This window comes from Salmo salar, chromosome ssa27 (genome assembly GCF_905237065.1).
Source record: "Salmo salar chromosome ssa27, Ssal_v3.1, whole genome shotgun sequence".
NCBI lineage: Eukaryota > Metazoa > Chordata > Actinopteri > Salmoniformes > Salmonidae > Salmo > Salmo salar.
In genome coordinates, this window is record NC_059468.1 from 25,488,384 (window position 1) to 25,513,956 (window position 25,573).

At 40.0% G+C, this 25,573-nt stretch overlaps 1 protein-coding gene across 6 annotated transcripts in view; it reads left to right on the forward strand.

Annotated features, from left to right (window-relative positions):
* Positions 1-24,655, forward strand: part of LOC106588814 (phosphoprotein associated with glycosphingolipid-enriched microdomains 1) — a 100,212-nt gene extending 75,557 nt beyond the window's left edge. For 3 of the 6 annotated variants that reach the window (XM_014178258.2, XM_045709299.1, XM_045709300.1), the window contains 7 exons: positions 10,742-10,936; positions 12,633-12,684; positions 14,253-14,355; positions 14,970-15,157; positions 15,317-15,802; positions 20,187-20,237; positions 20,472-24,655. In XM_014178258.2, the coding sequence (XP_014033733.1) occupies positions 10,770-10,936; positions 12,633-12,684; positions 14,253-14,355; positions 14,970-15,157; positions 15,317-15,802; positions 20,187-20,237; positions 20,472-20,831 (1,407 nt within the window). In that variant the 5' untranslated portion in view covers positions 10,742-10,769 and the 3' untranslated portion in view covers positions 20,832-24,655. The remainder of the gene's footprint in view (positions 1-10,741; positions 10,937-12,632; positions 12,685-14,252; positions 14,356-14,969; positions 15,158-15,316; positions 15,803-20,186; positions 20,238-20,471) is intronic. The other 3 variants (XM_045709298.1, XM_014178259.2, XM_014178262.2) reach the window with 1 other exon arrangement.
* The last annotated feature ends 918 nt before the right edge of the window (positions 24,656-25,573 follow it).

Sequence of the window (25,573 nt, forward strand, 5' to 3'; positions counted from 1 at the left end):
GAGAATGAACCTGTTATGGTCAGTATAGAATGTAGAGAATGAACCTGTTATGGTCAGTATAGAATGAACCTGTTATGGTCAGTATAGAATGTAGAGAATGAACCTGTTATGGTCAGTATAGAATGTTCAGAATGAACCTGTTATGGTCAGTATAGAATGTTCAGAATGAACCTGTTATGGTCAGTATAGAATGTAGAGAATGAACCTGTTATGGTCAGTATAGAATGTAGAGAATGAACCTGTTATGGTCAGTATATAATGTAGAGAATGAACCTGTTATGGTCAGTATAGAATGTAGAGAATGAACCTGTTATGGTCAGTATAGAATGAAGAGAATGAACCTGTTATGGTCAGTATAGAATGAAGAGAATTAACCTGTTATGGTCAGTATAGAATGTAGAGAATGAACCTGTTATGGTCAGTATAGAATGTAGAGAATGAACCTGTTATGGTCAGTATAGAATGTAGAGAATGAACCTGTTATGGTCAGTATAGAATGTAGAGAATGAACCTGTTATGGTCAGTATAGAATGTAGAGAATGAACCTGTTATGGTCAGTATAGAATGTAGAGAATGAACCTGTTATGGTCAGTATAGAATGTAGAGAATGAACCTGTTATGGTCAGTATAGAATGAACCTGTTATGGTCAGTATAGAATGTAGAGAATGAACCTGTTATGGTCAGTATAGAATGTAGAGAATGAACCTGTTATGGTCAGTATAGAATGAACCTGTTATGGTCAGTATAGAATGAACCTGTTATGGTCAGTATAGAATGTAGAGAATGAACCTGTTATGGTCAGTATAGAATGTAGAGAATGAACCTGTTATGGTCAGTATAGAATGTAGAGAATGAACCTGTTATGGTCAGTATAGAATGAACCTGTTATGGTCAGTATAGAATGAAGAGAATGAACCTGTTATGGTCAGTATAGAATGTAGAGAATGAACCTGTTATGGTCAGTATAGAATGAACCTGTTATGGTCAGTATAGAATGAACCTGTTATGGTCAGTATAGAATGTAGAGAATGAACCTGTTATGGTCAGTATAGAATGTAGAGAATGAACCTGTTATGGTCAGTATAGAATGTAGAGAATGAACCTGTTATGGTCAGTATAGAATGAAGAGAATGAACCTGTTATGGTCAGTATAGAATGAACCTGTTATGGTCAGTATAGAATGTAGAGAATGAACCTGTTATGGTCAGTATAGAATGAAGAGAATGAACCTGTTATGGTCAGTATAGAATGAACCTGTTATGGTCAGTATAGAATGTAGAGAATGAACCTGTTATGGTCAGTATAGAATGTAGAGAATGAACCTGTTATGGTCAGTATAGAATGAAGAGAATGAACCTGTTATGGTCAGTATAGAATGAACCTGTTATGGTCAGTATAGAATGAAGAGAATGAACCTGTTATGGTCAGTATAGAATGTAGAGAATGAACGTGTTATGGTCAGTATAGAATGAACCTGTTATGGTCAGTATAGAATGAACCTGTTATGGTCAGTATAGAATGTAGAGAATGAACCTGTTATGGTCAGTATAGAATGTAGAGAATGAACCTGTTATGGTCAGTATAGAATGTAGAGAATGAACCTGTTATGGTCAGTATAGAATGAAGAGAATGAACCTGTTATGGTCAGTATAGAATGAACCTGTTATGGTCAGTATAGAATGAAGAGAATGAACCTGTTATGGTCAGTATAGAATGTAGAGAATGAACCTGTTATGGTCAGTATGGAGAATGAACCTGTTATGGTCAGTATAGAATGAACCTGTTATGGTCAGTATAGAATGAAGAGAATGAACCTGTTATGGTCAGTATAGAATGAAACCTGTTATGGTCAGTATAGAATGTAGAGAATGAACCTGTTATGGTCAGTATAGAATGAAGAGAATGAACCTGTTATGGTCAGTATAGAATGTAGAGAATGAACCTGTTATGGTCAGTATAGAATGTAGAGAATGAACCTGTTATGGTCAGTATAGAATGTAGAGAATGAACCTGTTATGGTCAGTATAGAATGTAGAGAATGAACCTGTTATGGTCAGTATAGAATGTAGAGAATGAACCTGTTATGGTCAGTATAGAATGTAGAGAATGAACCTGTTATGGTCAGTATAGAATGAACCTGTTATGGTCAGTATAGAATGTAGAGAATGAACCTGTTATGGTCAGTATAGAATGTAGAGAATGAACCTGTTATGGTCAGTATAGAATGTAGAGAATGAACCTGTTATGGTCAGTATAGAATGAACCTGTTATGGTCAGTATAGAATGTAGAGAATTAACCTGTTATGGTCAGTATAGAATGTAGAGAATGAACCTGTTATGGTCAGTATAGAATGTAGAGAATGAACCTGTTATGGTCAGTATAGAATGTAGAGAATGAACCTGTTGTGGTCAGTATAGAATGAAGAGAATGAACCTGTTATGGTCAGTATAGAATGTAGAGAATGAACCTGTCAGTATAGAATGTAGAGAATGAACCTGTTATGGTCAGTATAGAATGAAGAGAATGAACCTGTTATGGTCAGTATAGAATGAACCTGTTATGGTCAGTATAGAATGAAGAGAATGAACCTGTTATGGTCAGTATAGAATGTAGAGAATGAACCTGTTATGGTCAGTATAGAATGTAGAGAATGAACCTGTTATGGTCAGTATAGAATGTATAGAATGAACCTGTTATGGTCAGTATAGAATGTAGAGAATGAACCTGTTATGGTCAGTATAGAATGTAGAGAATGAACCTGTTATGGTCAGTATAGAATGAACCTGTTATGGTCAGTATAGAATGTAGAGAATGAACCTGTTATGGTCAGTGTAGAATGAACCTGTTATGGTCAGTATAGAATGAAGAGAATGAACCTGTTATGGTCAGTATAGAATGTAGAGAATGAACCTGTTATGGTCAGTATAGAATGTAGAGAATGAACCTGTTATGGTCAGTATAGAATGTAGAGAATGAACCTGTTATGGTCAGTATAGAATGTAGAGAATGAACCTGTTATGGTCAGTATAGAATGTAGAGAATGAACCTGTTATGGTCAGTATAGAATGTAGAGAATGAACCTGTTATGGTCAGTATAGAATGTATAGAATGAACCTGTTATGGTCAGTATAGAATGAACCTGTTATGGTCAGTATAGAATGTATAGAATGAACCTGTTATGGTCAGTATAGAATGTAGAGAATGAACCTGTTATGGTCAGTATAGAATGTAGAGAATGAACCTGTTATGGTCAGTGTAGAATGAACCTGTTATGGTCAGTATAGAATGAACCTGTTATGGTCAGTATAGAATGTAGAGAATGAACCTGTTATGGTCAGTATAGAATGTAGAGAATGAACCTGTTATGGTCAGTATAGAATGTATAGAATGAACCTGTTATGGTCAGTATAGAATGAAGAGAATGAACCTGTTATGGTCAGTATAGAATGAACCTGTTATGGTCAGTATAGAATGTAGAGAATGAACCTGTTATGGTCAGTATAGAATGAACCTGTTATGGTCAGTATAGAATGTAGAGAATGAACCTGTTATGGCCAGTATAGAATGAAGAGAATGAACCTGTTATGGTCAGTATAGAATGAAGAGAATGAACCTGTTATGGTCAGTATAGAATGAACCTGTTATGGTCAGTATAGAATGTAGAGAATGAACCTGTTATGGTCAGTATAGAATGTAGAGAATGAACCTGTTATGGTCAGTATAGAATGTAGAGAATGAACCTGTTATGGTCAGTATAGAATGTAGAGAATGAACCTGTTATGGTCAGTATAGAATGTAGAGAATGAACCTGTTATGGTCAGTATAGAATGTAGAGAATGAACCTGTTATGGTCAGTATAGAATGTAGAGAATGAACCTGTTATGGTCAGTATAGAATGTAGAGAATGAACCTGTTATGGTCAGTATAGAATGAACCTGTTATGGTCAGTATAGAATGTAGAGAATGAACCTGTATGGCAGTATAGAATGAAGAGAATGAACCTGTTATGGTCAGTATAGAATGAAGAGAATGAACCTGTTATGGTCAGTATAGAATGAACCTGTTATGGTCAGTATAGAATGAAGGACCTGTTATGGTCAGTATAGAATGTAGAGAATGAACCTGTTATGGTCAGTATAGAATGTAGAGAATGAACCTGTTATGGTCAGTATAGAATGAACCTGTTATGGTCAGTATAGAATGTAGAGAATGAACCTGTATGGTCAGTATAGAATGAAGAGAATGAACCTGTTATGGTCAGTATAGAATGAAGAGAATGAACCTGTTATGGTCAGTATAGAATGTAGAGAATGAACCTGTTATGGTCAGTATAGAATGTAGAGAATGAACCTGTTATGGTCAGTATAGAATGTAGAGAATGAACCTGTTATGGTCAGTATAGAATGAAGAGAATGAACCTGTTATGGTCAGTATAGAATGAACCTGTTATGGTCAGTATAGAATGAACCTGTTATGGTCAGTATAGAATGAAGAGAATGAACCTGTTATGGTCAGTATAGAATGTAGAGAATGAACCTGTTATGGTCAGTATAGAATGAACCTGTTATGGTCAGTATAGAATGTAGAGAATGAACCTGTTATGGTCAGTATAGAATGAAGAGAATGAACCTGTTATGGTCAGTATAGAATGAACCTGTTATGGTCAGTATAGAATGAACCTGTTATGGTCAGTATAGAATGTAGAGAATGAACCTGTTATGGTCAGTATAGAATGTAGAGAATGAACCTGTTGTGGTCAGTATAGAATGAAGAGAATGAACCTGTTATGGTCAGTATAGAATGTAGAGAATGAACCTGTTATGGTCAGTTTAGAATGTAGAGAATGAACCTGTTATGGTCAGTATAGAATGTAGAGAATGAACCTGTTATGGTCAGTATAGAATGTAGAGAATGAACCTGTTATGGTCAGTATAGAATGTAGAGAATGAACCTGTTATGGTCAGTATAGAATGAAGAGAATGAACCTGTTATGGTCAGTATAGAATGTAGAGAATGAACCGGTTATGGTCAGTATAGAATGAACCTGTTATGGTCAGTATAGAATGTAGAGAATGAACCTGTTATGGTCAGTATAGAATGTAGAGAATGAACCTGTTATGGTCAGTATAGAATGTAGAGAATGAACCTGTTATGGTCAGTATAGAATGTAGAGAATGAACCTGTTATGGTCAGTATAGAATGAACCTGTTATGGTCAGTATAGAATGTAGAGAATGAACCTGTTATGGTCAGTATAGAATGTTCAGAATGAACCTGTTATGGTCAGTATAGAATGTTCAGAATGAACCTGTTATGGTCAGTATAGAATGTAGAGAATGAACCTGTTATGGTCAGTATAGAATGTAGAGAATGAACCTGTTATGGTCAGTATATAATGTAGAGAATGAACCTGTTATGGTCAGTATAGAATGTAGAGAATGAACCTGTTATGGTCAGTATAGAATGAACCTGTTATGGTCAGTATAGAATGTAGAGAATGAACCTGTTATGGTCAGTATAGAATGAAGAGAATGAACCTGTTATGGTCAGTATAGAATGTAGAGAATGAACCTGTTATGGTCAGTATAGAATGTAGAGAATGAACCTGTTATGGTCAGTATAGAATGAACCTGTTATGGTCAGTATAGAATGTAGAGAATGAACCTGTTATGGTCAGTATAGAATGTTCAGAATGAACCTGTTATGGTCAGTATAGAATGTTCAGAATGAACCTGTTATGGTCAGTATAGAATGTAGAGAATGAACCTGTTATGGTCAGTATAGAATGTAGAGAATGAACCTGTTATGGTCAGTATATAATGTAGAGAATGAACCTGTTATGGTCAGTATAGAATGTAGAGAATGAACCTGTTATGGTCAGTATAGAATGAAGAGAATGAACCTGTTATGGTCAGTATAGAATGAAGAGAATTAACCTGTTATGGTCAGTATAGAATGTAGAGAATGAACCTGTTATGGTCAGTATAGAATGAACCTGTTATGGTCAGTAGAGAATGAACCTGTTATGGTCAGTATAGAATGTATAGAATGAACCTGTTATGGTCAGTATAGAATGAAAAGAATGAACCTGTTATGGTCAGTATAGAATGTAGAGAATGAACCTGTTATGGTCAGTATAGAATGAACCTGTTATGGTCAGTATAGAATGAACCTGTTATGGTCAGTATAGAATGAACCTGTTATGGTCAGTATAGAATGTAGAGAATGAACCTGTTATGGTCAGTATAGAATGTAGAGAATGAACCTGTTATGGTCAGTATAGAATGAAGAGAATGAACCTGTTATGGTCAGTATAGAATGTAGAGAATGAACCTGTTATGGTCAGCATAGAATGTAGAGAATGAACCTGTTATGGTCAGTATAGAATGTAGAGAATGAACCTGTTATGGTCAGTATAGAATGTATAGAATGAACCTGTTATGGTCAGTATAGAATGTAGAGAATGAACCTGTTATGGTCAGTATAGAATGTAGAGAATGAACCTGTTATGGTCAGTATAGAATGAACCTGTTATGGTCAGTATAGAATGTAGAGAATGAACCTGTTATGGTCAGTATAGAATGTATAGAATGAACCTGTTATGGTCAGTATAGAATGTAGAGAATGAACCTGTTATGGTCAGTATAGAATGTAGAGAATGAACCTGTTATGGTCAGTATAGAATGTAGAGAATGAACCTGTTATGGTCAGTATAGAATGAACCTGTTATGGTCAGTATAGAATGTAGAGAATGAACCTGTTATGGTCAGTATAGAATGAAGAGAATGAACCTGTTATGGTCAGTATAGAATGTAGAGAATGAACCTGTTATGGTCAGTATAGAATGTAGAGAATGAACCTGTTATGGTCAGTATAGAATGTAGAGAATGAACCTGTTATGGTCAGTATAGAATGTAGAGAATGAACCTGTCAGTATAGAATGAAGAGAATGAACCTGTTATGGTCAGTATAGAATGAACCTGTTATGGTCAGTATAGAATGTAGAGAATGAACCTGTTATGGTCAGTATAGAATGAAGAGAATGAACCTGTTATGGTCAGTATAGAATGTAGAGAATGAACCTGTTATGGTCAGTATAGAATGAAGAGAATGAACCTGTTATGGTCAGTATAGAATGAACCTGTTATGGTCAGTATAGAATGAAGAGAATGAACCTGTTATGGTCAGTATAGAATGTAGAGAATGAACCTGTTATGGTCAGTATAGAATGTATAGAATGAACCTGTTATGGTCAGTATAGAATGAACCTGTTATGGTCAGTATAGAATGAAGAGAATGAACCTGTTATGGTCAGTATAGAATGTAGAGAATGAACCTGTCAGTATAGAATGTAGAGAATGAACCTGTTATGGTCAGTATAGAATGAAGAGAATGAACCTGTTATGGTCAGTATAGAATGTAGAGAATGAACCTGTTATGGTCAGTATAGAATGTAGAGAATGAACCTGTTATGGTCAGTATAGAATGTAGAGAATGAACCTGTTATGGTCAGTATAGAATGTAGAGAATGAACCTGTTATGGTCAGTATAGAATGTAGAGAATGAACCTGTTATGGTCAGTATAGAATGAAGAGAATGAACCTGTTATGGTCAGTATAGAATGAAGAGAATGAACCTGTTATGGTCAGTATAGAATGAAGAGAATGAACCTGTTATGGTCAGTATAGAATGAACCTGTTATGGTCAGTATAGAATGTAGAGAATGAACCTGTTATGGTCAGTATAGAATGAAGAGAATGAACCTGTTATGGTCAGTATAGAATGTAGAGAATGAACCTGTTATGGTCAGTATAGAATGAACCTGTTATGGTCAGTATAGAATGAAGAGAATGAACCTGTTATGGTCAGTATAGAATGTAGAGAATGAACCTGTTATGGTCAGTATAGAATGTATAGAATGAACCTGTTATGGTCAGTATAGAATGAAGAGAATGAACCTGTTATGGTCAGTATAGAATGAAGAGAATGAACCTGTTATGGTCAGTATAGAATGTAGAGAATGAACCTGTTATGGTCAGTATAGAATGTAGAGAATGAACCTGTTATGGTCAGTATAGAATGAACCTGTTATGGTCAGTATAGAATGTAGAGAATGAACCTGTTATGGTCAGTATAGAATGAAGAGAATGAACCTGTTATGGTCAGTATAGAATGAAGAGAATGAACCTGTTATGGTCAGTATAGAATGTAGAGAATGAACCTGTTATGGTCAGTATAGAATGTAGAGAATGAACCTGTTATGGTCAGTATAGAATGTAGAGAATGAACCTGTTATGGTCAGTATAGAATGTAGAGAATGAACCTGTTATGGTCAGTATAGAATGAAGAGAATGAACCTGTTATGGTCAGTATAGAATGTAGAGAATGAACCTGTTATGGTCAGTATAGAATGTAGAGAATGAACCTGTTATGGTCAGTATAGAATGTAGAGAATGAACCTGTTATGGTCAGTATAGAATGAAGAGAATGAACCTGTTATGGTCAGTATAGAATGTAGAGAATGAACCTGTTATGGTCAGTATAGAATGAAGAGAATGAACCTGTTATGGTCAGTATAGAATGAACCTGTTATGGTCAGTATAGAATGTAGAGAATGAACCTGTTGTGGTCAGTATAGAATGAACCTGTTATGGTCAGTATAGAATGTATAGAATGAACCTGTTATGGTCAGTATAGAATGAAGAGAATGAACCTGTTATGGTCAGTATAGAATGAACCTGTTATGGTCAGTATAGAATGTAGAGAATGAACCTGTTATGGTCAGTATAGAATGTATAGAATGAACCTGTTATGGTCAGTATAGAATGTATAGATTGAACCTGTTATGGTCAGTATAGAATGAAGAGAATGAACCTGTTATGGTCAGTATAGAATGAACCTGTTATGGTCAGTATAGAATGTAGAGAATGAACCTGTTATGGTCAGTATAGAATGAAGAGAATGAACCTGTTATGGTCAGTATAGAATGAACCTGTTATGGTCAGTATAGAATGAAGAGAATGAACCTGTTATGGTCAGTATAGAATGTAGAGAATGAACCTGTTATGGTCAGTATAGAATGTAGAGAATGAACCTGTTATGGTCAGTATAGAATGTAGAGAATGAACCTGTTATGGTCAGTATAGAATGTAGAGAATGAACCTGTTATGGTCAGTATAGAATGTAGAGAATGAACCTGTTATGGTCAGTATAGAATGAAGAGAATGAACCTGTTATGGTCAGTATAGAATTAGTGAACCTGTTATGGTCAGTATAGAATGAGATGAACCTGTTATGGTCAGTATAGAATGTAGAGAATGAACCTGTTATGGTCAGTATAGAATGTAGAGAATGAACCTGTTATGGTCAGTATAGAATGTAGAGAATGAACCTGTTATGGTCAGTATAGAATGAAGAGAATGAACCTGTTATGGTCAGTATAGAATGAACCTGTTATGGTCAGTATAGAATGAACCTGTTATGGTCAGTATAGAATGTAGAGAATGAACCTGTTATGGTCAGTATAGAATGTAGAGAATGAACCTGTTATGGTCAGTATAGAATGTAGAGAATGAACCTGTTATGGTCAGTATAGAATGTAGAGAATGAACCTGTTATGGTCAGTATAGAATGAAGAGAATGAACCTGTTATGGTCAGTATAGAATGTAGAGAATGAACCTGTTATGGTCAGTATAGAATGTAGAGAATAAACCTGTTATGGTCAGTATAGAATGTAGAGAATGAACCTGTTATGGTCAGTATAGAATGTAGAGAATGAACCTGTTATGGTCAGTATAGAATGAAGAGAATGAACCTGTTATGGTCAGTATAGAATGTAGAGAATGAACCTGTTATGGTCAGTATAGAATGTAGAGAATGAACCTGTTATGGTCAGTATATAATGTAGAGAATGAACCTGTTATGGTCAGTATAGAATGTAGAGAATGAACCTGTTATGGTCAGTATAGAATGTATAGAATGAACCTGTTATGGTCAGTATAGAATGAAGAGAATGAACCTGTTATGGTCAGTATAGAATGTATAGAATGAACCTGTTATGGTCAGTATAGAATGTAGAGAATGAACCTGTCATGGTCAGTATAGAATGAAGAGAATGAACCTGTTATGGTCAGTATAGAATGTAGAGAATGAACCTGTTATGGTCAGTATAGAATGTAGAGAATGAACCTGTTATGGTCAGTATAGAATGTAGAGAATGAACCTGTTATGGTCAGTATAGAATGAAGAGAATGAACCTGTTATGGTCAGTATAGAATGAACCTGTTATGGTCAGTATAGAATGAACCTGTTATGGTCAGTATAGAATGTAGAGAATGAACCTGTTATGGTCAGTATAGAATGTAGAGAATGAACCTGTTATGGTCAGTATAGAATGTAGAGAATGAACCTGTCAGTATAGAATGAAGAGAATGAACCTGTTATGGTCAGTATAGAATGAAGAGAATGAACCTGTTATGGTCAGTATAGAATGTAGAGAATGAACCTGTTATGGTCAGTATGGAATGAACCTGTTATGGTCAGTATAGAATGAACCTGTTATGGTCAGTATAGAATGTAGAGAATGAACCTGTTATGGTCAGTATAGAATGAACCTGTTATGGTCAGTATAGAATGAAGAGATGTGGATCAGAGGTTTCTTCCTTGATCAGTGTGCACTATTCTTTTTGATGCCCCCCCCACCCCCACCCGGTCCCATGTGTGTGATGCCCCCTTGCTAGCAGGTCTCCTCCCAGTGTGTGATGCATCATGGCTCCGGTGCTCAGTGCCTTGTTAGGACTGGGGGTTGCGGGGTCAGGGGTCGCCACGGCAACATCGTTAGGCAACGAGCCGCTGGTCCTAGTGGTCACCCTGATGGCCGTCTCTGCCATCGTGCTGCTCTCACTGCTACTGCAGCTGTGTGCCAGCTGCCAGGGGTGAGTGGGACACAATAAAATGAAATGCATGAATACTGTCGTTTTACTTAGTGCCTTCAGAAAGCATTCACGCCCCTTGACTTTGTCCATATCTTGTTGTGTTACAACCTGCATTTAAAATAGATTAAATTGAGAGTTTGTGTCACTGATCTACACACAATACACACAAATCTGTAACAATTAATTACAAATGAAAAGCTAAAATGTATTGAGTCTAAATCTTCAACCCTTTGTTATGGAAAGCCTAAATAAGTTCAGAAGTAAAAATTTGCTTAACAATTCACATAAATTGCAATGACTCACTCTGCGTGCAATAATAGTTTTTAACATGATTTTTGAATGACTACCTCATCTCTGTAACCCACACATACAACTATCTGTAAGGTCCCTCAATCAAGCACTTAATTTCAAACACAGATTCAACCACAAAGACCAGGGAGGTTTTCCAATGCCTCGCAAAGAAGGGCAGCTATTGGTAGATGGGTAAAAATAAAAAGCAGACATTGAATATCCCTTTGAGCATGGTGAAGCTATTAATTACACTTTAGATGGTGTATCAATACACCCAGTCACTACAAAGATACAGGCGTCCTTCCTAACTCCGTTGCCGGAGAGTAAGGAAACTGCTCAAGGATTTCAACATGAGGCCAATGATGACTTTGAAACAATTACAGAGTTGAATGGTTGTGTTAGGAGATTACTAAGGATGGATCAACAACATTGTAGTTACTCCACAATACTAACATACATTTCAGAGTGAAAAGAAGGAAGCCTGTACAAATAAAAAATATTCAAAAACATGCATCCTGTTTGCAATAAGTAATACTGCAAAAAAATGTGGCAAAGAAATTAAATGTTAGTCCTGATTACAAAGTGTTATGTTTGGGGCAAATCCAATACAACATACCACGGAGTACCACTCTTCATATTTTCAAACATGGTGGAGACTGCATCATATTATGGGTATGCTTGTCATTAACAAGGACTGGACTTTTTTTAGGAAAAAGATCAGCGGAATAGAGCTAAGCACAGGCAAAATCGTAGACGAAAACCTGGTTCAGTCTGCTTTCCAACAGACACTGGGAGACAAATTCACCTTTCAGCAGAACAATAACCTTAAACACAAGGCCAAATATACACTGGAGTTGTTTACCAAGACGACATTGAATGTTCCTGAGTGGCGTAGTTAGTCTTGCCAATCTATCGCAATACTTGAAAATGGCTGTCAAGCAATGATCAATAACCAACTTAAAAGAGCTTGAAGAATTTTCAGTCCAGGTTTGGAAAACTCTTAGTCACTTACCCAGCTGTAATCACTGCCAAAGGTGATTCTAACATGTATTGACTCAGGGGTGTGAATACTTTTGCAAACATTTCTAAAAATCATTTTGGAGTATTGTGTATAGATGGGTGACAAAAACAAAACAAACATATTTTTTTTATTCAGGCTGTAACACAACAAAATATAGAATAAGTCAAGGGGTATGAATACTGAAGCCACTGTAGTTATACTGTACTGTTGATTTCAGTTAATTAATCCCATTCTTACTTTGGTACCGGCAGACAGACTAGCACAGTTGGGTGTCTGCATAATAGACTGCATTATTACAGTCTTCTGTAGTTCAGAGTCCATACATAAACTCTAAAAACAGACAAAGTCTACGTTTTAATCATCTTCTTCCTTATTCTTCTCCAGGCAAAATAAATCCAATGGCCGCCCAGGAGACCATGAGAACCTCATGAATGGAGTGAGTCTGTCTGAAGTAGTCCTCTTTTCTTTCCTCTTTTCCCTCTTTTAAAGGGTTCCCTCGCTTCCTTCACTTAAAACAGCCAGTCTGTTATTCTGCTGAAGTGTATATCTCTCCCTGAAAAGAAATCTGAGAGTTCCTCCTTTCATTTTCTGTCAGACATTCCTCTCAACACTTCAGTGAGTGAGGGTTGGCCTTGTGGGTTACAGGGTTAGTCAATGAAAACAAGGGAGAGAACATGTCAGAGGCAACTTGTCTAGCAGAATGGTTGAGTTGGTGGGTTGGTGTCTTCCTGGGTTAGACTGATGGAGAGGAGAGAACAGCTGTGAGTTGTGAAGCTGTTTGTGCATGTGCCTGTGTGCATGCGAGCCAGTGTCTCTCTCTCTGGGTGCTGTCGGGTGTCATGAGGCAGTTACATTAGCATCCATAATGACCGGGGAGGGAGGAAGATGTAGCCACTCCTTTGTCTGAGTGTGGTGTAGAACGGGAGGGAAGATGACCCAGGTTAAGAGTTCAGAGGTCAACATTATCCAGGAAGGAATAGACAGAAGGGAGACATGAATTCCAGAGTGGGGAAGGAGTATTAGTTTAATGTGATGAATGCAGTCAAAATATTTACTCCGACACACACACACACACACACACTGTGTACTGTGGTCTGGAAACAACACCAGATGGGTAGAATGTCTTCCGCTTCAGTCTGCAGTATCTTTATATGGACTTTAATGTTCTCAGAGAAGAATCAGTATTTTCAGAGCCACAATATTTAATTCACCTTTTTTTTCACCAGTTCACGAGTTAGCACATTAATTGCATAGTAAACTGTTTATTTCAATGGGATTCTGAGTGCATATTATGAATTATTACACTATCCCCAGCTATTCCATGATGATGAGGACCATGATGGGCATTAGCTATAGTAAAGAATACATTACATGTACTCGACAGCATGATTACTGCCCTCATTATTAGGTTAAATAAGCTCGTTGTCTTGTACTCGACAGCATGATTACTGCCCTCATTATTAGGTTAAATAAGCTCGTTGTCTTGTACTCGACAGGCTAAGTGCTGCGCAGCTAACGCCTATGTCTATAGGAATTCCATCAGATTCAGCCTAGCAACAGTCATTACCAGACACAGCCAATAGGAGGTGCTATAGAACTATATATCTCACTGTTTCTTGGTTTTCTATCAGTGAAGGTGTCTGAAAAACAACAAACAAAGGCCTGCAGTGGCTGCTAGCTCAATGCCGTTTCTCCCCCCACAATGTCATGGTGTTAATATGAAGTGTAAATACATTAGATTTGCTCTCAGCCTCTCAGATTGAGGAGTTGGATGACACTGATTTCATGGATTTGTAATGTATTTGTAATGTATTTGGCTCCACATAGCAGATGTTTTTATCCAAAGTGACTTCTAGTACAGTGAGCGCATATGTTTGTTGTATGTGTACTAACTGAGCCACACAGGACCACATAGGGATTTAGGGTAAACTGATCCCAGATCTGTGTCTATATTATTAAGCCACCTAGACCCATTCTAACCTAGTCCTTGTCTCTATTGTACAGGTGTCTGAGAGAGAGACGTTTACCGGAAGTCAATCTGTGGACAGCCCAGGGACTGACCTAGTGGTGAGCAGCTCACACAACGGCCCACTAACCAGTGGTACAGGTAATACACACACAAACACACACACAATGACTTCTTCTGCACGTGTTGTTTGTTTGTCGTCATTTCAGAGAGTGGAATTTTCATTCAGAATACATTACATCTACATTTAGCCTTCACTTTACACATTTGCTTGATTATTCATTTGGCTTCCACACCTGTGGCTATCTAGTCCATGGCCAGATGTGATGCAGCCTGGATTCGAACCAAGTACTGCAGAGACGTGGGGCACCCGAGTGGCGCAGTGGTCTAAGACAAGAGACGTCACTGCAGTACCTGGTTCTCAAACTGTCTCTCTGTTAACCCGGCATAACCACCCACCCACACACTACCCCCTCTCTCTCTCTGTTAACCCGGCATAACCACCCACCCACACACTACCCCCTCTCTCTCTCTGTTAACCCGGCATAACCACCCACCCACACACTACCCCCTCTCTCTCTCTGTTAACCCGGCATAACCACCCACCCACACACTACCCCCTCTCTCTCTCTGTTAACCCGGCATAACCACCCACCCACACACTGCCCCCTTTGTTGTATTCAATTCAATTAAACTCAACCCAACTCATCTAAAAATAACATTGGATTCAATTGGATTGATCCATCCTCTCCCAGTGTTGACCGACACCCAGGACAGCAGTCCCCAGCCCTCTGAGGAGATGCTGTCCAGCCAGTCAGAGCTGCGGAGCTCCAAGTGTCCCCAGGACCGCGAGCTGCCCAGCATCCCACCCAACAGCGCCCTGGAGGGGATGGGATCCTCCAGCGAACCCCCTCTACCCGTCTCTGGAGACGGCACCTACGCGGTATTAGGGATTCATGTTGTTGTGCCTGTGTACTTATACAGCTACTCATTGGAATGAGTCCTCTTGTTTTTATTGTATAGTTGTACTGGATTGTATTGGAGTATACACCCAGGAAGACTAGTCCTAATGTACTGACAGCTGTCTCAATCAACTAACTAGGTGATGAAGGAGAGAGGCGGCACCTTGACGGCGTCCCGTGACGTGAGCGTTGAAGACTCCCTCTACGAGACGGTCAAAGAGCTGAAGGACCATCCAGGGAGCCTGGCTGTAGGTCTACCCAACGGACACGGTACTACGTCCCCCTTCAGCCCCGATGATGACCCTCACCACCTACCCCCTTCCCACCACCGTCCAGCCCTCCACAATGGCCACCTCAGCCCCTGCAGCACCCCGGAGCGGGGGCCCCTGTGCGCGGGAGTGGAGTACGCCTCGGTGGATCTGAACAAGAAGAGCCGTTACAGTGCAGACCTGGAGGCCAGGCGCTCAGCCACCATCGCTGCTGCTGTGAGCCCCACAGAGGAGCCCGAGGAGGAGGACAGACCCCCGCCTATACCTGACAAGGTGCTGGATGAGAACGACAACCAGCCTACTATGATGGACGCAGGAGGGGTGGTGGTAATGGGGGCAGCACTTCACAACGGAGAGGTGAGGATGGTTGTCTGTGTTTCTGTCTGTGTTTGTGTACGCCTATGTGTGGAAGAGAGAAATTGAGTAAACGGACAGTAGGACGACAGCGCTAACTATTCCTCACAATACTATATGCATTGTTTCACTAGATAGTGATTTGCATCCTTTGCCCTGGCAAAGGAGACTCCCTCTTCCGCTCAATTAGGATATATGAAACTTCCTGCTCCCGATGAGAGAGATCTAAAGGTTATTAATGAAGTTAGTTACACCGGGAGTTTTAGTGAGAGAGATTTATAAATAAAAAGACAGCGATGAATCAACCTACGAGACTTCAAAGAGGGCCAACCTACTTTCTGGTAAGGAACGCAGCGATGTGTACTGAACCTGTCACCCGTAATAAAACGAAGTGCACGCACACACACTCACTCACTCACTCACACACAGCCTTGTCTGTCTAACCCTCCTTTTTCTCCTAGCAACCATCTTTTGTCTCTGAAGCTCCAGCCAATTAGCTAATCAGTAATACAAGTGTATCATTGGACAGCAGGTGACGCCCAGCCCAGCTTGACCCTCTGGCTCCCTGCTATATGATGAAATATTGAACCAACCGCAGGGCTGCGCTGGGCCACCTGCACCCCCAAAGCATGTTCCTATTGCGTCCCCCCGTGTTGGAATGTGGAGTCAGCATTAATTCTCCTCTACGCGTCTCTACTCCCACTTTTATTTTTACAACCTCCATATTGCACACGCACTGGTGGAATCGCATGGACACACACATTTGCAGACACTCTGGAGCTGATTTAAGGTTAACCCAGAACGTTCTTTATTCTCGGTGGCGGTGCATCGGTGTGACTGGGGTTGGCTGGTGATTTGTCTTGTCAGACCGTAATGTGTATGGTAATGTATGCAGATCAGAGTGGAGGAGAGGATGTGGGTGTCTTTTTGTTATGGTGCTGCAGAGAGGAGGAGAGGGGGAGAGGGGGGGAGAAGAGATGAGCTGAGGAGAGGGAAGGAGATTGATTATGGGCAGGCTCTCCTCTGTCTGACAGACCAGGCAGATGACGGATGACACTCAAGTGTGTGTGTGTGTGTGTGTGTGTGTGTACAGGAGGACATCTGCGTGTTTACGTCTGAAAGGTTCTCCCTCAGGTAGACCCTCAGAGCCCTCACACAGACACATACAATATCCTCTCCTGCTCTGTAACACAGCTATTGAACCATAATAAACAGAAATGACTCTGTTCTGTTTTCTGGAATAATATGATTTTGTGTTGCCTGTGACTTTACAAGCTTCTGCTCTACACTGACAAAATGTAATTGACCTTGCCAGTCACTAGTGTGATGTACACCAGGGGCAATTTTCTTAGATAAACTGTGATATTCAGCATGTCAACAGTCAAGTTGTCTGTCGCCAAAGGGAAAGAGCTTTATTTTATTCGGAGTGTGTGTGAGTGTGTGTGAGTGTGAGTGTGTGTGAGTGTGTGAGTGTGTGAGTGTGTGTGTGTGTGTGTGTTTGCGTGTGTGTGTGTGTGTTTGCGTGTGTGTGTGTTTGCGTGTGTGTGTGTTTGCGTGTGTGTGTTTGCGTGTGTGTGTGTGTGTTTGCCTGTGTGTGTGTGTGTTTGCCTGTGTGTGTGTGTGTTTGCCTGTGTGTGTGTGTGTGTGTGTGTGTTTGCCTGTGTGTGTGTGTGTGTGTGTGTTTGCCTGTGTGTTTGTGTACCCATGTGAAACTAAACCACATATCCTCAGGCTGACTGATGCGTTGGTATGTTAGACTTCAGTCCTCCATCATCAGCCTCATAGTAGATGTCCTGTCTGTCAGTCCATACCCCAAACTGCCTTGATACTTTTGGTCATGTAGTGTATGTGGACACTTGCTTGTCAAACATCTCATTCCAAAATCATGCTGCTATAACAACCTTCACGCTTCTGGGAATTATTTCCACTAGATGTTGGTACATTGCTGTGGGGACTTGCTTCCATTCAGCCACAAGAGCATTAGTGAGTCGGGCACTGATGTTGGGTGATTAGGCCTGGCTCGTAGTTGGCGTTCCAATTCATCCCAAAGGTGTTTGATGGGGTTGAGGTCAGGGCTCTGTGCAGACCAGTCAAGTTCTTCCACACCCATCTCGACAAACCATTTCTGTATGGACCTCGCATTGTACTAGGGGGCATTGTCACGCTGAAACAGGAAAGGGCCTGCCCCAAACTGTTGCTACAAAGTTGGAAGCACAGAATTGTCGAGAATGTAATTGTAGGCTGTAGCGTTAAGATTTCCCTTCACCTGAACTAAGGGGCCTAACCCGAACCATGAAAAAGAGCCCCAGACCATTATTCCTCCTCCACCAAACTTTACAGTTGGCACTATGCATTGGGGTACTCCTGGCATCCGCTCAACACAGATTCGTCCATCAGACTGCCAGATGGTGAAGCGTGATTCATCACTCCAGAGAACGCGTTTCCTCAGCTCGAGTCTAATGTCGGCGAGCTTTACACTACTCCAGCCGACGCTTGGCATTGCGCATGGTAATCTTAGGCTTGTGTGTGTGGCTGCTCGGCCATGGAAACCTATTTCATGAAGCTCCCAACGAACAGTTCTTGTGCTGACCTTGCTTCCAGAGACAGTTTGGAACTGTGTATATATAGTGTACATTCTTATCTATAAGACATCTGAACTGAGTGAAGGAATGCCTTAACATGCATACTTTTCATAGTTTTTCCTGACCATGAAAGTGACCTGACATAACAACTCTGGGCCCTAGTTTTCAGCTATAATATAGTCAGGACAAATTACTTGGCTGGTATATCTAGGAACCTGTTTTCTCCTGGTCAAGTCATGTAGTCAGAAACAACTCCTGGTTGTAGTCATGAAACGACTTACTTAACTGGACTGGCACTTTCATTTGTAAAGCTACATGGACAAAGACTTCAGGGAATTCAGGAATTAGAACAGACTAACATTATGAGAGACACATGGAGGCTTGTTGATGATGGGGTCAAGAACTTTCTTCATGATTCCACACCACTGGGCTCCAAGGCAATCAAATGAATTGGTTCGCTAATCAAGGAGAATGTCTGTCCATAAAGTAAGCATATGGATTCAATGCTCTCTGAGATAGAAACAAAGGAGAGATGCTGAATATTGGAGATGGAGAGATGATGCTGAATATTGATGAGATGATGGAGAGAGGATGCTGAATATTGATGAGATGATGGAGAGAGGATGCTGAAGTTTGATGATGCTGAATATTGATGGAGATGGAGAGATGATGCTGAATATTGATGAGATGATGGAGAGAGGATGCTGAAGATTGATGATGCTGAATATTGATGAGATGATGGAGAGAGGATGCTGAAGATTGATGATGCTGAATATTGATGGAGATGGAGAGATGATGCTGAATATTGATGAGATGATGCTGAATATTGATGAGATGATGGAGAGAGGATGCTGAATATAGAGGATGCTGAATATAGAGGATGCTGAATATAGAGGATGCTGAATATAGAGGATGCTGAATATAGAGGATGCTGAATATAGAGGATGCTGAATATAGAGGATGCTGAATATAGAGGATGCTGAATATAGAGGATGCTGAAGATAGATGATGCTGAATATAGATGGAGATGATGGAGAGATGATGCTGAATATAGATGGAGATGATGGAGAGATGATGCTGAATATAGATGGAGATGATGGAGAGATGATGCTGAATATTGATAGAGATGATGCTGAAGATAGATGATGCTGAATATAGATGGAGATGATGGAGAGATGATGCTGAATATAGATGGAGAGATGATGCTGAATATTGATAGAGATGATGCTGAAGATAGATGATGCTGAATATAGATGGAGAGATGATGCTGAATATTGATAGAGATGATGCTGAAGATAGATGATGCTGAATATAGATGGTAGTGGTCAACCCTTTCTGGTTCTCCATTCAAGTTATCCCACCATCATCCTCACCAGTCCCCATGTAAAGTCATTGGTTAACCTTGGGTTGTCTAACTCAAGATTTACATCTTATATGTCCTTGACCAAGTGAACAATGGATTTTAAACCAGGCTTAATCCTCAGTACATCCAACATATAGGAGGCGTGAGGTAGTAGCCAGCTAGCTACCGTACTAGCTCTGATATTGACCCTAGAAAGGTGTTTTTGATGTCTGTGTCAGCTATGTGTTGTTGATTAATGACCCCATCAATCGTAAGGGACTGTATATAGCAGCGATACACAATGAGAATTGTAGCGATGTTATTGTGTATTAACTGATTAATCAGTAATGTTGTTCAGAAATGATTGACTACATATTATACACCTGCTTAGCTCAGTATGCACAACACACATGGTTCTTTATATTGTAATGCGTGGACTTGTTTTTGTTGTTTTCTCTTCTAGTTGCTCTCTCCCTCACCGGGGCTTCACAACCATGTGCTGTCAGAGAACGAGGTAGGGTTGTGACCTTCCACTGAACTCATTCCCCTATTGTCCTGGTGCTTATATAGGAATCACTTGAAAAAGAGATGTCAGTCTGTGACTTCCCTGGTTGAATAAAGGATACATAAATCAAATAGTCCTTCGATGCTCACTCTGACTGCATTCTCTCCTCTCGCTCTTTCTCTCTCTCTCTCTCTCTCTCTCTCTCTCTCTTTCTCTCTCACTCTCATCCCTCTTTCTCTCCAGCTGTCAGACATGTACTCCACAGTGAGGAAGACACACCTAGACGTGGAGGAGAAGGAGAGTGACTACAGCAGCATCGCTGAGATCAAAGGTCTGGTCCCTGAGTCGTCCTCCAGTGATCTCTACGCTACTGTCAGGGACATCTACCCCCAGCTCGGAGAGGGGGAGTCAGACCCCCAGGGACCCCCTGGGGACCTCCAGGAGTCTCCTGCAGAGAGCATCGACCCGGGCTACGAGAACATCTGCCTCATTAAGACTGGTAGTGGAGAGGACTTGGGGCTGAGGAACCAGGTTCAGGAGCCAGACTATGAGAGTGTAGGTGAGCTGGGCCTGGGGTTGAACAGGGAGAGTTCCCGTCTCTAACTGGGGAGTAAAGCTACAGTGTGAGGCCTAAACCTGAGCCTCTGGGGCCTCACCCTCAACCCCAGCAGTTAGCCTAACTAATAGCCTCACCCTCAACCCCAGCAGTTAGCCTAACTAATAGCCTCACCCTCAACCCCAGCAGTTAGCCTAACTAATAGCCTCACCCTCAACCCCAGCAGTTAGCCTAACTAATAGCCTCACCCTCAACCCCAGCAGTTAGCCTAACTAATAGCCTCACCCTCAACCCCAGCAGTTAGCCTAACTAATAGCCTCACCCTCAACCCCAGCAGTTAGCCTAACTCCTAGCCTCACCCTCAACCCCAGCAGTTAGCCTAACTAATAGCCTCACCCTCAACCCCAGCAGTTAGCCTAACTAATAGCCTCACCCTCAACCCCAGCAGTTAGCCTTACTAATAGCCTCACCCTCAACCCCAGAAATGAGCCTAACTCCTAGCTTCACCCTCAACCCCAGAAGTTAGCCTAACTAATAGCCTCACCCTCAACCCCAGCAATTAGCATAACTCCTAGCTTCACCCTCAACCCCAGCAGTTAGCCTAACTAATAGCCTCACCCTCAACCCCAGCAATTAGCCTAACTCTTAGCCTCACCCTCAACCCCAGTCATTAGCCTAACTCCTAGCTTCACCCTCAACTTCAGCCATTAGCCTAACTCCTAACTCCTAACCTCACCCTCAACCCCAGCCATTAGCCTAACTCCTAGCCTCACCCTCAACTCAGCCATTAGCCTAACTCCTGGCCTCACACTCAATGCTAACCATTAGCCTAACTCCTAGCTTCACCCTCAACCCCAGTCATTAGCCTAACTCCTAGCCTCACCCTCAACCCCAGCCATTAGCCTCACTACTAGCCTCAACTTTACCTAGCAGCCCTGATGACAGGAACACCACCTCAGGGCTCTGAACTTCAACCTTCAACCCTACTGCCCATCATCACCAATTCAGGGTTTCCGCCCACTACCCCCTCAGTGCAGTTTGGGTGTGCCCACAACCCAGCGATATCTGATTGAATTAGCTATAATCTTAATTCTCTATCAATCATGGTGCCCTTAAATTACAATGTACGTACTCGGGGTGCTATCATATCAGTATCTGAACTATGAAATCACCATCCGTTTTCAAGTTATTGGCGTCCGTCCACTTTGTGATGTCACTTCTCACTCTTTATCATGGTGCACATCACATCACTGAAGATTGAAGGTTAGCTACATTATCAACGATTGCTATCAATGTGGGAAGGAAGGACAATATTTCTACATTATCCATCACCATCATAATTACTTCCTCAGATTATAAAATAGTACATTTCTAAACATTTCTAACCAGTCATTACGAATTCAGTTCATTTTATAAGCCTGGTGACAAGCTGACTGGCCAGTGACACTTTGTCAGTGCCTTGTGATTGAAAACCAATGAGTCTGTGCCATAATGTCGTTCTATAAGGCACTTATAAAGGTATGAGTAGAATGTTTCCCCGCAATGTAATGTCATTTTTTATATCATCTGTTCTCCCTTCCTAGTGCAACATTTCATTCAGAACTTCATGATAAATCAGAGATATGATAGATATGTGTACTTACATACTGTTGTGAAAAAAGTAGCCTCAAGTCAGGCAGTTTAGACGGCCGGACTCTCAACGGAACGGCTTGTTTTAGTTTCTAAAACATTTTTTATTTGATTTACATGTCAACCTTTTTTTTTTTTTTTATCAAAATCCTATTTATTTGAAGATGGTGGATCATTGTGTGATTAAGGGATATCAGGAAGTGTGCTTGTTTGTGAGGGAAACTTGAAAAGGTTTTGTTATGTACATAGGATAAACAGATGAATAAGTGGGTTACCATGGTAATAAAGTAGTAAAGGTACTCATGAATAATCCAGACTTTTTAAAAAGGACTCATTCATTCAAACAAAAGACGAACAATGGTGAGACCATATCTATCAATGTTGTTGTGATTTCTTGTGTGAATTGTTCAACTCAGTTGTTTTCTCTATATTTCTTCACATGATTTAAAATGTATTGAAAATACTTATATTCGCTCAATGTGACAATATGCAACAGCAAAATGGTGTGTTAATGCAGCTGTATTGATCAAGGTGTATAATGTGTGTGTTGTATGGCGTGTTTATGCTTACCCTAATGTAGGTACGCATACTATTGATACGGTGGAAAAGGATTTTAAAGCACAAAGTGTCAAACAACATTATGCTACTGCTTCTGTACAGAGCGTATAGCAACAACAACATCATGCATACATATAACCCATCATGTGCACAATTAGAATATCAAATGCTTCTAACTTAACTATTTGAACAAGCACTATTAAGGTAGCATGTGCTGACGACATGCTAACCGAGGGTTGTATAAAGTTAGAGTACTATTTCATTAAGTCAGCTAATGTATGAATTTGCAAATGGTAAAGTATATTTTGTAGTATGTATGCATGTGATTTGGACTGCTTAGTAGTGGCTATAAAAGCACATACAGTAAAACCATGATGCCATTTTAAGGGAATACATTTCGGCTAGCTGTAAGTATGCCCCTTACTCAGAGAGTGACCTAACTATTGTTGAAAATAGACAGTGGATGATTGAATGGTGGCGTATGACAGTTTGGGGGTGCTGTAGTCTGTTTTAATAGGACACCATCTCATTGGTTATTTTGTTCTGTTGTTTTATTCAAGTATGGTACATTGTGTTGGTACAGGCATTTTAAAACATAAAAGTCAAAGTTGGTACTTTTTTATTTTTTTAAAGAAAAGTGAATGAATATTGTTGTTTGGTGTTTATTTTCAAACTGAGTAAGTTTTGACTAAATAACTAGCTATTGCAATGATGATATCTGCATTTGACAGTTAAACAATAATATTATCTTACTTTTCCTCCCATTTCTCTGTTATCTCAATATTGCACATTATTGGTGTATGCAGAGTGAGTGAGTGGATTTCATTACACATGCATGAGCTTGAATAAGCTTGTTGACGACAAACCAAGCGCCCAGGTTGACTGATGTTATATTCACAGATTAAATCCAATAAGGAGAGAAAGGACACTTCCCACTAAATTAGCAACAATTGATAAACATGCATTAAAGATGCTATACCTTTCAGATGTCCTTTAAAGCAAGAGCCCTACATATGAGGTTTTACACACATTTTATAGAGTGTAATTGTAATTTCATTCATGTTAAATCGCAAAAACATGACCTTTTAATGACCATTGTTCTCCCCAACAGATTCCAGATTAGTTCATGTAGCAGGAAATGTTTTCATTTAAACCTAATGGTGTCTATGGAAATGCCATAAAAGGCTTTTAACAAACGGTCTGTCAAAGAGGAACATTATTGCCAAATCTCACAACCAAAGGTACTACACACAGACGAGTGCACGCACACACACTCATACAGGAGGGAGTGGGTTGTGTGGGGGGGGAGGCATGGAGAGAAGGTCCATCATAGCACCCTCTCTTTCAGCCCACTGTAATAATGAGAATGAATAAACATTCTCAACAAGCAGCAGAGAATTCCTTACTATTGTCTTTCATTATGGACGCTGTGTCCCAAATGGCACCCTATTGTCGCCATAGGTCACTACTTTTGAACAGGGCCCATAGGACACTGGTCAAAAGTATTGCACTAATAAATACTGTAGGTATAGGGAAAAGGGTGCCATTTGGGATGCAGCCAGAGCAATGCTTTCTTTGACAGTTATGTGCACATCTGTCATGAGATTCTATCTGGTTTCCTGTGTATGCATGAAAATATTTTATGACCATAATTCGAAAATATTAAAAGATGTATAACAAGTAAGTGTGTATTTTTTATTCATGAAGATAGCTTGCAGGGGGAGAATGGTGTTTTATACATTTAATCTGGTACATTGATTAGCTATTTGCAACAGTATTGCATTAATTCATTGAAAGTCTAGTTTGTCATGTTAGCAGTTAAACAGGCTCATATGGACCATTCATACATGCAACAACAAAAAATGGTATTAGGCCTACCCTCTGACCAAAAGAGGGGGAAAAAATATTAGGTAGCACTAATTTCACAGTATGTCTACTCCAATGTTTAAGCACTGAGCTAATTTCATGTCTGCTGAGTGAAACTTGAATGTTGTGAAAATTCTGTGCAACTTCCAGTGCGTTTACTGTGAACACTGAGGCTGTACCCGCTTTAAGTTAGTTTTAACAGTGGCGATATAGGCTGCTGTGGCTATTGGATCATAATGTAGGCTTACCAGAGTGGCATACCATCAAAAACAATGGAGAACATGCATCCCATAACATTTTAACATAGAAATAACTGTTATATCATTCAGCCTACAGTAGCAGACAATGTGTGGTGTTCAATGTAGGCCTACATTCCATGAGACTTGGAAAAAAGCATGCAGGGCTTGACATTAACCTGTTAATCCACTTGTCCTTCAGACGAGGTGACTGAAAATGTTGTTTGATGCAAGAAACCACTTTACAAAATAGTGTTATTATTCACATACTTTTCAAATATGTCTAGAAATGTATACGTTTTGTGCTCTTGTAGGAAGCAATCACTCCCATATTGCTAAAACAAGCACATCTACTCACGACTGCTCATGCTGCAAACACAGTCCAGTTCAAAGTAAATGGCACAGATCCATATATGGTAATGGTCTATTCTTGTATATAACCCTCCTGCAGCTCAAATTGTTTATGCTGCACCGGTCTGTGTAGAGTATGGGCTGAGTAG